The sequence below is a fragment of the Suricata suricatta genome, chromosome 10, assembly GCF_006229205.1.
Source record: "Suricata suricatta isolate VVHF042 chromosome 10, meerkat_22Aug2017_6uvM2_HiC, whole genome shotgun sequence".
Lineage (NCBI taxonomy): Eukaryota > Metazoa > Chordata > Mammalia > Carnivora > Herpestidae > Suricata > Suricata suricatta.
Genome location: NC_043709.1, coordinates 127,422,569 through 127,438,491, shown reverse-complemented (window position 1 = coordinate 127,438,491; position 15,923 = coordinate 127,422,569). Strand labels below are relative to the sequence as shown.

General features: G+C 41.1%; 1 protein-coding gene across 4 annotated transcripts in view; it reads right to left on the bottom strand.

The window, feature by feature from the left end:
• The window catches only part of USP6NL (USP6 N-terminal like), a 173,297-nt gene that overhangs the window by 67,126 nt on the left and 90,248 nt on the right, over positions 1–15,923 (bottom strand). For 2 of the 4 annotated variants that reach the window (XM_029954760.1, XM_029954761.1), the window contains exons 3-4: positions 7,691–7,758; positions 5,374–5,456 (exon numbers count right to left, since the gene is read on the bottom strand). In XM_029954760.1, the coding sequence (XP_029810620.1) occupies positions 5,374–5,456; positions 7,691–7,758 (151 nt within the window). Of the gene's footprint in view, positions 1–5,373; positions 5,457–7,690; positions 7,759–8,580; positions 8,657–15,923 lie in introns of those variants that run through there. The other 2 variants (XM_029954759.1, XM_029954762.1) reach the window with 2 other exon arrangements.

Below are 15,923 nucleotides of genomic sequence, written 5' to 3'. Positions count from 1 at the left end.
TCTGTTCCAATGATCTATGTCTCTACTTTTATGACTATATCATGTTTTAACTACTAGAGCTCTGTAATATAGCTTGAAATCATGAAGCGTGAGGCTTCCAGTTTTGTTCTTGTTTCTCAAGATTGCTTTAGCAATTTCGGTCTTTTGTGGCTCCACACACGTTTTAGGATTGTGCGTGTACTATTTCCGTGAAACATGCCATTGGAACTTTGATAGGTAGTATATTGAATCTGCAGGTAGCTTTGCTAAGTATGGATATTTTAACAAAATGATTTCTTCCAATCCATGAATATGGAATTTCTTTCTATTTATTTGTGTCATCTTCCATTTCTTTCATCAATGTCTTGTTGTTTTCAGAGTGTAAGCTTTTTCTCCTTGGTTAAACTGATTCCTAGATCTTTTATTTTTTGGATGCAGTTGTAAACAGGCATATTTTCTTCTCTTTTTGATAGTTTTTACTAGTATATAAACATACAACTGATTATTTATTTATTTTGTATCCTGCAACTTTACTGAATTCACTTATTGGTTTTAACAATTCTGAAGTCTCAGGTTTTCTCTATATAAGATCACATCATCTGCAAATAGAGATAGCTTTACTTCTTCTGTTCCATTTTGGATGCCTTTTATTTCTCTTTCTTGCTGTACTGTTCTGTCTAGGACTTCCAGTACTATGCGAATAAAAGTGGCAAAAGTGGGCATCTCTGTCTTGTTTCTGATCTTGCAGGAAAAGCCTCAGCTTCTAACCATCAGGTATGCTGTGAGCTGTGGGTCTGTCATATGTGGCTTTACTTACGATGAGGTCCATTCCCTCCATACCTGCTGAATGCCGAATTGTGAAAACAGTCTTGAAACGCCTCAGAAGAAAGAGCAAGAATGTGGTCAAGTTTTCCTACATGGACTTTCTTGCATCATTACTCCATACCTAAAACTTTATGTGAAATCTGCCATGTGCACAGCACTGGTCTCCACAGAACCTTCCCTCTTCAAACCTCTGGGACGGCAGGCAGTAATTCTCACAGCCTTCCAAGGACAAAGCAGGGAGGGGCTTGCCGCCTCACCGGAAGTGACATGCAATGTCTAGAATATAGACGTAAGTCACTGCACCGGCCTCCGGCACAGTGGCTGGCAAGTGTAAAGAGGGCATCAAATGTATGAAAAAAAGGGGACCCCATGCTACATGCATTTATGCATCTTCACCTGGCACCTAAATATTCATTCGTCAAATAGAGGAAAGGAAAGACCAAAATCTGGATGAGCGCAGAGTATTCCTTGAGGTCAGCAAACCACAGCCCCATGGATCGAATCTGGCCCACTGCCTGCTTCAGTAAGTAAAGGCTCAATGGAACACCACCACACTCATTCATGTACTTACTGTCTGTGATTGTTTTCATACTATGACAGCAGACTCAAATAGTTATGACAGATCATGTGGTCCACAAAGCCAAAATCATTTACTATCTGGCTCTTCATAGAAAATGTTTGCCTACTACTTTAAAAAACAAAGATTTGGGGGGACCTGGGTGGCTCAGTCAGTTGAGCGTCTGACTCTGGATAACAGCTCAGGTCATGATCTCACAGTTGTGGGATGGAGCCTACATCAGGCTGGGTGCAGAGGGTGGAGCCTGCTTGGGATTCTCTCTCTCCCTTTCTCTCTGCCCCTCCCCTGCTTGCCTGTGCTCTCTCTCCCTCTCTCGAAAAATAAGTAAACAAACCTAAAAACAAAACAAAGGTTTGTCTTCTAAAGGAACAAGGTACACAGAAGTTGCCAAAAGAAAACACCAAGCTGACAGCAAGAAGCTATGCCTCATAGAAACACAGTAAGTAAAAACAACACCATCATCCCTGGAAAGAGAGTGGCCTTACCTGCATCTATTTTCATCTGTTTTAAACTTACAAGAGTTATTAACTAGAGTATATGCGACGGTAATTTTTTAAAACCTCAGGTGGCATATTTCTGTGAGATAACTTTCACTTGGAAACTTAAAACTTCTTAAAATTGGTAAATTGAATATATTGACTAAATTGTTTTGTGGTAAATTTTGTCTAAATTTAGATTTAGTCTAATCAAAAGGATCGGATGGGTAGAAAAGTCCTCAAGCTCTTGTCATCAAAACGGATGTCCTTTAAGAACAAAAACACCTTTATTTTAGTTTCCAAATATTTATGTAGTCATAGTAAACTAGAGACAATCTGATAAACTTTAAAAATATACCCATTTTGATTAGTTGAAATCTAATGCTTGACATTAATTTTATCTTTATTTTCGATACAATTTCCTCCTATTTCTATTAATAACTTATGACCTAAAAGCTCTATCTATCTTTATCCAGATTCCAAGCATTCTTCACTGAACAGACTAGCACTATTTTTGATACAAATGTTGAAAGTGCTCTGTTTACTAAGCCTGATTTCTCCACGCTCCGGATGTAACCCTGTTGTGGGCACTCAGGCCGGAGGTAACCCCTCACCTTTGAGACTAAACCAAGACTTTGCTGTTGCAGCATCAAGCCAGGCTGGTTTGGCAACCGTTTTTATATTTATTGTGCAATCTGTTATAAAGCCACGCTAGTCCTAGACTGGATTTGCGAATACTGTCGCCTTCTTCACATACCATAACAAGTAATTTCAGTCACTAAAACTGTAATTAGATATGAAGTCAGCAGCCTTCAAAGAAGATTACAAAGGGACTTCTGGCCATTGTACTGTCTTCACACTGACACTTAAAACCCAATTTCACCACAGAACCAATCAAGAATTGCAAAGGACTACTATAGCAGAAAGAAATGCTCTTTGATCAAGGTGTGACAGAACGCAGTGTCTAAATGCCTAGGCCAAGGGACTTTATTCAATGGGGCAGAAAGCTGCAGGCTACAGGGATAAGCAGTGACAAGCACCAGCAGCAACCTCTGGAGAAAGCTTCTTACTTAAATCAGGCACTGTAACAGACAATCTAGGACTCTGGTGAAATGTAATAAAGCCTAACACTGCCCTAAAACCCATTTCTATGCTTCATTATTTTCCATGGCGCTGGATGTTTCGAAACTGCATCATAGTATAAATTAAAAAATGAGCGTGACCGTATGAGAACTGGTGCCAGTCGGCTTCGTTTTCAAAGGAGTGGTGAGCTTAGCTATCTGATGACACCTTCATACAAGTGATGGCCTTCCATGGTGTCCTCCTTGGCCCCTCTTTTTCCCCTTTCGATGTTCTTTCCAGGCATTTCAAGGCACATCTGTGTTTCTCTTACTGAAAACACAGGAGGTCAGTACGAAGCAGTGGAGATACAGAAGTCCAGAACACAGGCCCTGTGAGACTACATCCCTCAGCAACACGTACTGTCAGCACCACGGGGACCAGCTGGCTGACTTCTTCCTGCTTCAGTTTCGTCTAAAAAAAAGATTAAAAAAGTGCCTCTCCCAAGGAGTTCTTGAGATGCATGAAAGCGTTATCCAGGCAAAGGGCTTAGAATAGTGCCTGGCACACAGCAGGTGCTCAACGAATACTGGCTAATAGTATTAAGATAAATTATTGATGGACTGAACATGCTGTTCCAAGCAATGTGAAAAGAGATTTTAGGTAATTACTAGATCCTTTTGGAATGCAGTCCTTTCATATGTAGTTTGTATTACATTACACCATTTTATGATACAAACATCTTAGAGTGGTTCACTGCCAATGTACAATCGTTTGAGGAGGTCAAAATCAGCTGAGTTACACTGCACCTTCTGAATCAAAATCTGGGACAGAGCCCAGAAATTTATTTATTTTTAATTTCCAGCTGATTCTAATGTGCAGGCAATTTGGGGACCTACTGATTCTGACAGGACTAAATGTTCAAATTATCCTTTAAAACTTCATTCACATACCTCAGCTCTGCACACTAACCCGCACAAACATGGAATCATTTCCTGCCACATTTGTGGCTAAGTTTGATTTATTTACAAAAAAAGTGGAAGTGGGGGTTTAATTTAAGACCAGTATTTCATCATAGTGAAACACTGCTCTGTTGGTCTGTTGAAGTTCAAAGTCTTCTAATAGTTAACTACTCAGGAGAACACTCTGGTTATACCAATGTCATTAGGTATAATAATAACACCTCATATTTGTCCGCACCCTTATATAGTATTCTATCATTACACTTCTTTTTTTTTTAAATTTTTGTTTAATGTTTGTTTATTTTTGAGACAGAGAGAGTCAGAGTATGAACAGGGGAGGGGCAGAAAGAGAGAAGGAGACACAGAATCCAAAGCAGGCTCTGAGCTGTCAGCACAGAGCCTGACGCAAGGCTCAAACCCACCAACGGTGAGATCATGACCTGAGCTAAGTTGAATGCTTAGCCAAGTGGGCCACCCAGGGGCCCCCATTTCATTTCTTCAAAGCTTCAACGGTACACTAGGCATGTAGAGAAGTTACTGATTCTGCTTTACAGATGAGGCACCAAAGTGTTATCTGAGACCAGCAAAGAAAGAGCACATTCTCCAATTCCCAGAACTGTTTGTTAGTTTGTTTGCTTATTCTACCCATAGGAAAACATGATAAAAAACTACTTTCTAAATGCAAGAAAACTCTAGAGAAGGAGAAAACAAAGTATGAGGGCTACAAGTTGCTCCTATGAACTGTCAAGAGGTTACATTGTTTCCTTCAAAATGTAATCATATATCATAAAATTAAAAACCCTGGCTTCTTCCTATTTATAACCAATGAGGGTGGAAAAAAATAACTTTGAACGAAAAATTAATCACTAGATTGGATGGAAGCAAATGGCAGAGATGAAGTCGAGTCTGCCTGGGCAGTGCCAGACCAGACATCAGCAAGATGTTTCCAGGAGTCAAACAAGTTCAGCCGCTTCACTTTACAGTAAGTAGTCTAGACTGCCCTCAACTCTTTATATAACATACTCAGGATAAATGGAATTAATTTTGAGAAGCAATAACATGGAGACATTTATAACTATAGGAAAGATCAACAGCACTTCTTTTCATTGCTCATATTTAGGCTGCGTAACACTAAAGTTCTAATTGCTAATTTTTAAAATGCATTTACATAAAATGAAATGTTTTACAATTATTCTGGAAATACAAAGTGTTATTCATTTCCATTTAATTCTGCTAAATTATTAATAAAACTCATTTGTTGCACTTTATGTTCCTACTAAAATACAACAAATATTAAAAATTGTATTCTTAACTATAGTTCAATTGTAATCATAGAGGTTAAAAATGTGAGGAATTTAATAACAAAAAGGACACTGCAGTACCAGTCTTGGAATCTTCTTCACAGCATTGCTATTAAAAATAAAGACACCCAATATAATAGGTCACCACAGAAACACTGTAATAAAAAAGTTAACTTTCAATCGATACAACTTACTGTAAAAAGCCGAATCTGTCTGTGACTTTGTAAACAAGGTAATCAGCATCCTCCCAAGGCTCAATCTCTGCACCTTCACGTCCCTGTATTAGGCGACAAAGAAGGGTATTATGGTAGTTGATAAAACTGAATAATTATTCAGAATAAAAAGACCACAAGAGTTTTTATGAATTAATAGTAAGAGCTGGAAATGAGGTATTATCAACCTAAATTAACTGTAAAAAAGCCACACTGCTTGTGGCAACACCATCACTATTTCCTGCGGACAAGCTTCAGAAGGTCCTGTTCATCAACAGCAGCTGACACGCGCCCAAGCCCTGACTTAACCAGACTTGGGTTCCTGTGAGAAGCCAGCTGGGGAAAAGGGAGCCACGAAGGGTAAGAAAGCCACTCAAGGGGGCGCCTGGGTGGCTCAGCTGGTTAAGCCTCCGACTTCGGCTCAGGTCGTGAGTTCGAGCCCCGCATCGGCCTCTGTGCTGACAGCTCAGAGCCTGGAGCCTGCTTCTGGTTCTGTGTCTCCTTCTCTCTCTGCCCCTCCCCCCTCATGCTCTGTCTCCCTCTGTATCAAAAATAAATAAAACATAAAAAAAAAAGGAAGCCACTCAGGAAGGAACTGCCACACTTTAATGTTTTTGAATAAACCTGTCTTAGAAAAGAACTCTTTCTTGCCTTCTTAAGCTCTCCACCTTGTCTCTCTACGTCTTTACTTCACAGCAACATCAGCCTGGACATGCCCCTCGCCAAGGTCAAAAACGATCTCCCGTTGTCCAATCCAGTGGGCACCGCTCAGTTATCTGTGGATTCTGCTCAGTGCGCCTGTCAGTGTCGCTCACTCCCCATGCCTCAGCCTCCACGACCCCAGCCTCTCTGGGCTCTCCTCAAACCACCCAACTCTTCTCCTGAAGGGTCTTCATGGGTCCCTCTTAGCCGTCAGTGTGCCCAGAGCTCTGCCCTCAGCCCGCTGCACTGCTCACTGTACTTCTGAGACTGAGTACCAGCACTGATTAGCAGGAACTCCAAACGTCTACACCAGCCCATCACATTTCAGACTCGATACCCAACCGTCATGTGGACCCCTCCATCTGCATTTATTTTATCCGTGATGGCACAATAGCTCGCCCAATCACTAAGTGTGTTAACTTCATGGGGAAAAGTTCATACAAGCATGAATGAATGACAGTTCTACTGATTTTAAGTTAAGTAGTTAAATAAATTAATTAGGTTTTTCATAGATTCCATTAAAACCTATTCACAATAAGTAGGAATTTGTATCTGACATTCCAAACAACATTGGTTCCAAACAACCAATTTAAAGACGAACTCTGAGCACACAGCTGTTAAATTGAGCGCTGCCTGTATGCCTCCTGGGGGCAGGGCCCAGTCCAGATGGCTTTCTATAATTTCATGCGCCTGTTATTCTCACAAATAATCAAAAGTAACAGATATGAAATTACATGCAAGTGATATAAATATAAAACATGACATTTATAAATCACTGCCTACAACCCATTACAGACCTCAAGAGGTAAAGTAATAATGAGACATGTGAACTGTCAACAACAGTGATTTTCTAAGGCATCAAAAACCAGATTTCATAACTAACACAGAGATAAAATGCTAATGGAGATTATACATAATGTATAAGTTCAAACTTTCAGATCCATGTTAAAATTTTAATAGCACATATAAATTATAAATAAAATGGGTATTTAATTTTATATACTAACATATTCAAATATTTATTGAATACCTGGCCTGAGTCAGAAACTATTCTAGATATTTAGAATTCAAGAGTAAGTCAAACAAACGATATTCTTACCCTCAGTTTACATTCTAGGAGTGGGAGCAGACAAAAAAACCAAAAAGTATAATAGAAAGAATGCTGATGTAAGTGATGTGGTTAAAGAGAAAGAACAGGAATCCGGAGAGGTGGGGGAGAGGGGTGCTATTAAACAGTGTGGTCAGAGAAGATCTCACTAAGAAGGTAGCATCTGGGTAAAATCTGAAAAAGGTGAGGCAATGAGGCCTGAATTATCCAGCATACAGGATTCCAGGCAGAAAAACACAGGCAGTGCAAAGGCCCAGAGGCAGGAGCAAGCCCGGTGTGTTGGAAGAACCGCAAGAGACCGGGTGGCTGGAGCAGAGGGAAAGAGAGAGAAAAAATATGGAGATGAAGTCAGAGAAAAAAGCTGACTTCAAAGGTCCCATGAAGTAAATAAACTGCTTCTGTAATTTAAGCTCTCCAAAAAACAAATCCATTTCTATTTATAAGTTTATTCTAATAAAACTGAATCAAAGAGTAAATCTGAATACTTACTCTGTCATATTTAGCAACTATTTCAGCTCGCTCCTGGGCAAGTTTGAGGGCTACATCCTGGTCCGAATCTGTGGAGAGATCAAATTTATATGAACCATTATTTAAAAAAAAAAAACCCATAAAGTTAATTAATTACAAAACTAAGAGAAAGAAAAAATTAAACAATGAATTATTATTGCCTAAAAGGACAAACTAGCAAAATAAAATAAACATAAAAGGCTGAGTTAATTATCTGTAACTACAACTTTGAAATATCAACACATTTACCATTTCAAAAGTATATATGATATTCAAAAGAAAGCAAATTTGTTAGCACGGCGTTAACTTAGAGGAGATGATAAATCTTATCCCTTAAGAATCAATTTTGGATCTAAAGTAGGAACAAATCGAAAGCTCGAAGTTTTCAGATGACACCCATCTGGGTATATGATAAGAACATTCAAGAAGGCTTTTACAAATTGAAGTAATCTGACCACAAAATAAACCAGAGTAAAGTATACTTCAGGAGCTAGAAAAACTATTTCTCCTACATGATGAAAATAATCACTCCTTCATTTGCCCTCTGCCGTGCTCCCTCATCAAATGCCTCATCAAATTACTCCGCCAATCCCAGCTTTACCGCACACGTGCCCTTTTCCTTACCACCACCAGGTACCTCTGAAAAACACAAATCTGATGGGAACACTGGGGACCGTAACATGAAATAGTATGCATATGATGCCATATCCCAAGTACCATAAAGAAAAACAAAAGACCAGTGACAGACTGTATCAAAGACACCGCTTATCAAGAAGAAAAAGGCAAGCATCCCACTGGGAATGTGGGCAATGGCCGCGAGCAAGAAATTCCCGAGAGAAGGACAGCAGCAGGCACCATCCCTGCGCTCTCACCATCTCCCTGGCAGAGAGGAAGATGGCGCCGGCAGCAGACACCGGGAGAAGTCCTCCACATGCCTCCTCCCGTTCACGTCTCACGACGACACCCTGACACGGGAACCAGAGGAATTCTAGCACCCACAGGCAAACTGTGGCCTAGAGATTTCCGCCAGCTTGTCTAAGGTCACAAACCTGGTAGAGGAAAACTGGGACTCAAGTCCGGACAGTCTTTGACTCCACTGCCCACGGTTTTAAGGATTCCTTTATATAAATGACTACTAAAGACACAAGAAAGAAAAAGATAACAATAAAGGCACAAGAAAGGACTTCGAGTGAACGCTGACAGAACACACACTTTCAAATCCATTCCTCTGGAAACTCAGTCAGTGACTACCGGGCGGGGTCTGTAACTCCCCTCGCCCCAAGGCCCAGCAAACGCGGCCCCTGAGGAGAGGGAAGCGGGGTCGCCGCCTCCCTGAGCCCGGCGGGGCGTGCGTGCGCACCGCAGGGCCAGGTGTGGGGAAGAAAACCGCATCTCCGCCCTCCACAGCAGGAAGCCAGCAGCCGCGGCCGCGACGGCGGAAGCACACTCTCTAGCCCCACGGAAGAGCAGCCCTGGGAGAGGAAGGGGGTTACTTCTGTGGGGTGCGCTGTGGGGAGGGAGGAGGATGGAAGTCAGCTATTTTTCAAAATAAGTTGTACAGACTGCTGAATCTTTAAACCAAGTATAGCTCTGATAAAAATAAAATCTAAATTTAAAAGCCAAGGCAGGGGGGGAAATCAAACTTATTAGAAACGAAAGAAAAAGAAGTTTTAAATATCTTTGTACTTATCTCAGACCGACTAAAAAATGCACTGATGTTACTCAATGTTGATAAGAGTGTGGGAAATCTGCATCAGCTTACTCTGGGGCAGACTTACCTTTCTGGAAAGCAATCTGATAATATGTCCCCAGAATCTTAAAAAGAGGCATGTACTTTACCTAACAATTCTGCCTCTGGGGATTTAGGCCAATGAGATCATCAATATAATATCAAAAACTGAAAAAGGGGAAAATTGTCAATTTTTAAGTTTATTTGGGGAAAAATGTTGATGACACTGCTTTTCTCAGACTGTCAAGATGCTCTCCTCTGGGGGAAATGTGAATAAATAATAGAATGGTTCAATAAAATAACAAAAATGCAGGCTAGATCTTCACAGTGAACTAATACAGTCAGAAGTCTGGGATATCAACTCAATTATATATTCATTACCCTGGTCTTGGGACCTCTGTCAATTCCTTTTCCCTCTTCTGTTGCCCAGCTTTACCAACATTTCACTCACATTTCTACAAAAGGGTAGGGAAAGCAAATTAAAGGAAAACTGAACTCAAACTAGATAAGTTGACTACTTATTAAACTCTACTTCCATTATCAGAACAACTAAGCATGAACATCTACGGTGATCGGGCCAAATTCAATGGATGAGTGCTCTCTTTGAATGTACTGTATGTACCACACCTTCACTGCTGTGCAGGCACAGGAGTCTCAGCCCTGTTTCCTACGTAACAATGAAAGGCTTAAAAGTATGAAGGCAAGAACTGAAAACCGTACAGAGTTGAGAAGATGCAAAGTACCCCAGGAAAGCATCATTGTGGCCAACAGTAAAATACAAAGCTTTCCAGGGATCATCTCCCGTCTAGAGATTTCCAAAAAGGAAAACCCTAACCATGTAATAGAGGTCATTCTGAAACTGGATGAAATTGTATCCTAATTTCAAGAGAAAAAAAAAGCATTGTACTTTAACATGATTAGAGTAGTTGACTTGGCTCTAAATCAAATAAAGTAAGTTCTAAATCTTTAAATTCCTTTAGAACTTTCTTATCCTTGTATTTTCCCTTGGAGAGAAAATTCTGTAATGCTGACAAATGTGTTCTAAAAAAAGCATGAATTTAAAGTCATACAAATTTTATAAAATATAACCAAACCTGCTTCCGAGAAGAGACTAAATGTAAATGCCAATTGTTCCCAACATGGAGTGCAAAGACATGACTTAATAATCTGCAGTGCGAGGAACCATCTTTACAGTACGAAGTGATCTCCCTCCGCAGATTTTGCTAGAGGTAAAGTACGTATCATAGTGTCGGATCGATAGTTGAGAAGTTCCTGGAGACTTGCGCTAGAATCCTCCCTTTGGTTTCATTCTGAAAGCTTATTTAGAAATTCCATTGCAAGAACAAAGAGTTTGCCCGAAAACATTGAAGACAAAGGGTTACCGACAGCTGTCTTGTGTCTGTGGGCAAGTGTGCGCAAAGTTCCAGGCACCTATTAAACAATGACAGTTGTGTTCCTCGTACTTACATCACATGTCATTATTAAATTTAAAATATCTCTATTACATTATCCAAGCCAAATGAAATCAAATTCTTCTCATTGACTTCACATCTAATGCAACAATGTTTCAAAGTAAAAGAGGCGTATTTTAAGCACTGAAACTCCAGAGCCACTGGATTAAGTACTCAACTATACAGAAAAACATATCTGGGCACAGACATATGGAAGATAAGGAGAGCTACTGCATTTTATGAAGCATTTCAAACACTGACAACTATAACATTTCCAGAAGACTTCTAATTCCCTCTAAACACAAGAACTTTTAAGAATCAAGCAGCCTCCTGAATGACATTTTTTTTTAAAAAGCGGGTACTGTAGCTTCTTAGTATTACTCAGTTAATCCCATATTGTAATGGAGAAGTCATTCACAGTTATTAAATTTTAAATTCAGTCCAATACAACAAAATTGACATTCTTCCTAGTGTACATTCGGACAGATGAATATTGTATACAAATCCCCTATTCCAATTCAAGAAGTACTTTACCGTTTGTCAGACAGTTAGTCTGGCCTTGGGAATTAACGGCAGCTTCAGTCCTCATAGATTAAATTTATCTACTCCAAGATTCCATTATTATTTTACAGTTCGCAAGCACACAGGCGTGTTAGGCGGTGCCTCACACATTCTTGCAACAAACTGAAACAGAAAAGTGGAAGGCAGCTCTACTTTAAACTATTTGTGAAACAAGCACAAGAAAGAAAACGTTTCAAAGGGAGAAGAAAAGACCTTTCTGTAGCTACACGGACTCCAGATATTCAAACAAAGATGATGTTTGTTGAGGGTAAAAACATGTCTTTCAGGCCAGATCCCAAGTATGAGCCACAGCAGCCTACACCCGGCATTTCCATCTGAAAACAAGCAGGGGCTCAAGACCAGCCGCCTCAGAGCACGCCCTCACCTCCTGCTGCCCAGCTGGCCACATGCTCACCACTGGTCAGGAAATCTGTCATGAAGCAACCAAGAAAACTTTTACTGAAAACATTACACTAAAGCTAAGTAGGAATGTTCCCCTCAAATACATTTCACGTCTTAAGATTATTTTTAATGTGAAACGTCAGCCTCTATTTCAGACGCTAAGTGAATACGTGCTGAATTTTGGAAGGTTTTGGAAAGTTTTAACACACCACACATATACAAGTGAAACAAATGTTTCGGGAAACAACATGTATAACTATGGCTCAGTGAAATTTTCTCTTCCATTTTATTTATTCCTTCTTACTCCTCTTCAGGGACCTACAATTTGGAAACCACTTTGCAAATGTTAACAGTCATGTTGGAAGCTTGTGGATGTTAATCACACTTAACTGGACACTAACACATTAAGTTAACACTTAATTTAAGCCATTTGTAGTATTTAATATAAGCGATAGATCTCAGAAGCTTAGAGAGAGGGAAACATTTTAAGTCCTGTCCTGAGGAATAAGATTCAGACTAGTATCAAACTTCTTTCCAGCTAAAAGATAACAAAACTCTATTTCCAAAGTTCTGAGGAAAAAAATGATCATAAATTTAGAATTCTATACCAAGCCCAACTGTCAATGAAGCATGGAGAAAAAAACAAAAGCATTTTTAGCTATTATCAGGTGTGCTAAATCTCAAGAAATGGTCCCCACCCCCTAGAAGATGTCCACATCCTCATCCCCGGAACCTGTGAATGGACCTTATATGACAAAAGGTATTTGCAGATGTAATAAGTTAGGATTTTGAGATGGGAGATTATCCTGGATCATGCAGATGGGCCCAATGGAATCACAGAAGATTCCTTATAAAAATCTTTTTAATGTTCACTTATTTTTGAGACAGACAGAATGTGATCATGGGAGGGGCAGAGAGAGATAGAGAACTGGAAGCAGGCTCCAGGCTCTGAGCTGTCAGCACAGAGCCCAACACAGGGCTTAAACTCACAGACCATGAGATCGTGACCTAAGCCAAAGTCAGATGCTTAACTGGCTGACCAACCCAGGCGCCCCATAGAAGGGAAACAAGAAAGTGTGCTGACGATAGGGGTTGGAGCGCTGCGAGGGAGGAAGGGGGTGTTGGCAGGCAAGGAACAAAGGTGGTCTCCACAAGTCAGAACTGGCTAAGGCAAGACTCCAGAAGGCACCAGCTGGGCTGACCTGTTGACTATGGCCCAGTGAACCTGAGCTCAGACTCTCGCCTCCAGAAATGTCAAAGAATAAATCTATGTTGTTTTAAGCCACTAAGTTTGTCACAATTTGTTACAGCAGTGATAGAAAACCAATACATGATTCAAAGTTCACTGCCTACCCAATGTTTCTTTTAAAAAGAATGTGAGAATACATTACAGAAAAACAAGACAACAACAATAAAAAGAACCGACAGACTCTCCTTTTCTAAACATCAGCCAGACTCCTCCTGCCCTTGTCCAGTCTTGGCCCCACCCAGCCCAGCTGTAGCAAGAATCCTGCTAAGTCAGTTTAGCAGGAGTGCCCCCACACCTTGATTGATAGCTAGTCACCCTGGTGCGCCTTTACCCAGAATCCTGTTCAGTCTGTGTAGCAAGGACCACCCCCAACCCCGCCCCCACCCCCCATCAAATCCTTTAGTCTGCCTGTTGGCTAGAAACTCCACCTGCCCTTACTGTGTTTGGAGCGCAGCCTGATCTCTCTCCCCTACTGCCAACAGTTGTGACCCTAACTGCAATCGTCCTGAACAAAGTCTTGCTGTTTTAACAAGTGCCAGAATAATCTTTTCTATAACAGAATCACAAAGAAGGCAGACATGGGATCCATGAAATCTCAGAAGGCTAAAATTAGACCGTTCCAGATGCCAAATGTGTGGCTGCCTACAGAGCGGCCTGCCTGCATCAGAACAGGGACAAGGTATCTTCAGGAAGACAGGGGAGATTATCAGGGATACAGTAAAAGCTTGTGCGTAAAAAACTCCAAAAAGGGGGTGAGAGGACTCTTTGCAATCTCAGAACAAGCAATGCAGAAAGTGATAAAGCCACAGTCAAACGTGAAGAAATGTACAAAGGGCATTTGTACGCGTGTGGCATAGAGGAGAAATGGAGTCATGTGTTCTCAACACTTTCAACATTAGGATTATTTTACTTCCTTCCTACATACCTCATAATATTTGAGACTCAGGTAAATGATACTGACATAATTTTCGTATTATGATATTGATATTATTCTGATTATGTAAGAATTTTATTGGCTTTTGGTATTCATAATCAACAACAAATCCCCTTCCTAAAAGCAGCTACCATTCCCTACGAAAAACCTTCTCCACACTATACAGGAATCTACATGTATGCATGTGCACACAGATTTCAATCTCCCTATTCTAGTCGGAAACTAGACTCATTCTATAAATAACCCTACACACACCTCAGTATTTCATGTAACCGTGAACCTGGGAGCCTGTGCATCTCAGCATCTGCAGACCTCTCCAGCGGGGGACCGAGAAAGGCGTAGCCACCGATTCCTACAGGGAGTAACCAGGGGCTCCGAGCCCTGGTTTGTGGCACCCCCCCCCCCACACTGCGGTGGCTGGTCGCGAACCTACGATGTGCTGGCATGGAACAGAGAGCTCCGTCTGGCTCCAGCACGCCAGTGGATCTACCTTACCCTTTTCCATAGCTGGGAAGCTTCCTACCTGGTACATTGATAGAATTTATTCAACCAGTCCTCTCTAAGGAATGTAAACTAAGATAAAAAGAGTCCATTTTTAAAGGGAGTTGAAGATAAAACATCAAGAGGTAAAGAGCTTCGTAGGCAGTGAGGCACAGAGAAACAGAGGAAGCAGGAACTGCCCGTAAACTGAGAAGCAGACGTTGTGAAGAGGCCAACAGCACCTGAGCGGCAGAGACCGCAGCGAGTGGCCGCATGGAGACCTTTCAGCCTAAACACACAGACAGCAGGACCGCTCCCTGAGGCGGCGTCATGCTTCACTGCCCTGCGGCTTTCACTTCCTGCTCAATACAAATAATGCTCTGTTTTCCCCTTGAAACGATTTGAATAAATTATTCTTGTCTTCATTCCACCTGGTCTTTCAACCTAAAGAGGCCCGAGTACCAGTGGTGCCTAAGCAATGGTCCCAGCTACTTGGGAGTGCTTTCTTAGTGCACTATGGACTAAGATGGATCCAAAATAAGGGTTCTTCTAAGGGCAAAATCTCAATTCTGCACCATTGCTAAAAACTTTGGTATTTCTTTTGTCAGGCTCTAGATTCAAGGCTGGAAGAAATGCTCAGAGGAGAAATCAGCAGAGTTAAGCTGACCAGCATTAAAACACAGCTAAAAACAAGCAAATAAAATAAAAGGAGTGCACCAGTCACAAGAGAGCCTGAAGTACCACTGATTTGAACTGGTTGTCTCATATGAGATGATGTTAAATGCGGGCACCTACAAGGCACATGCCCCCTCCCACCTCCCCCTACCGGCCCCCATAAAGCTGACTGTGAAAGAGCATGCCAGCCTCCCTGGGGAGTTGGCCAAAAGCAGCACCTGGTGGTCCTGGAGAAGACTAACCCAGGGTCTCTTCATGTCTCTTCTCTTCCCTCCACAGGGAGGTCATCTGTCCCCGAGTATTCCCTTGCACCCCAGCCCTGTCCTACTTCCCCCGCTCGCAACTCCATTCCACGTAAAAAAATGTCCTCAAAAACTGCACAACCCCCAATACCTACTTATCTCCTTCTTCCTCCTCCCACTCGAGTAATACTCTTAGAAAAATCACTGGCCTCTTTCTTTCTTTCCCATGTTCACTGGGAAAACTGATAATCAATCATGATTAAGGAAGAGACAGCCAAAGACTAAACGTGAGCTACACAAAAGAACCCAAAAGTCCTCAGAAACACCCATATTTCTTCTCAAAACAGCCACACAAGTATCCACATAATAGCTTCATGTTTCTCTGGCTTAATCTGCATTGTCTGATTCCATAAAAACATTCAACATAGATAAGTTTAAATTTTATTTATTTTTATTATTTTTTAAATGTTTTATTTATTTCCAAGAGAGAGA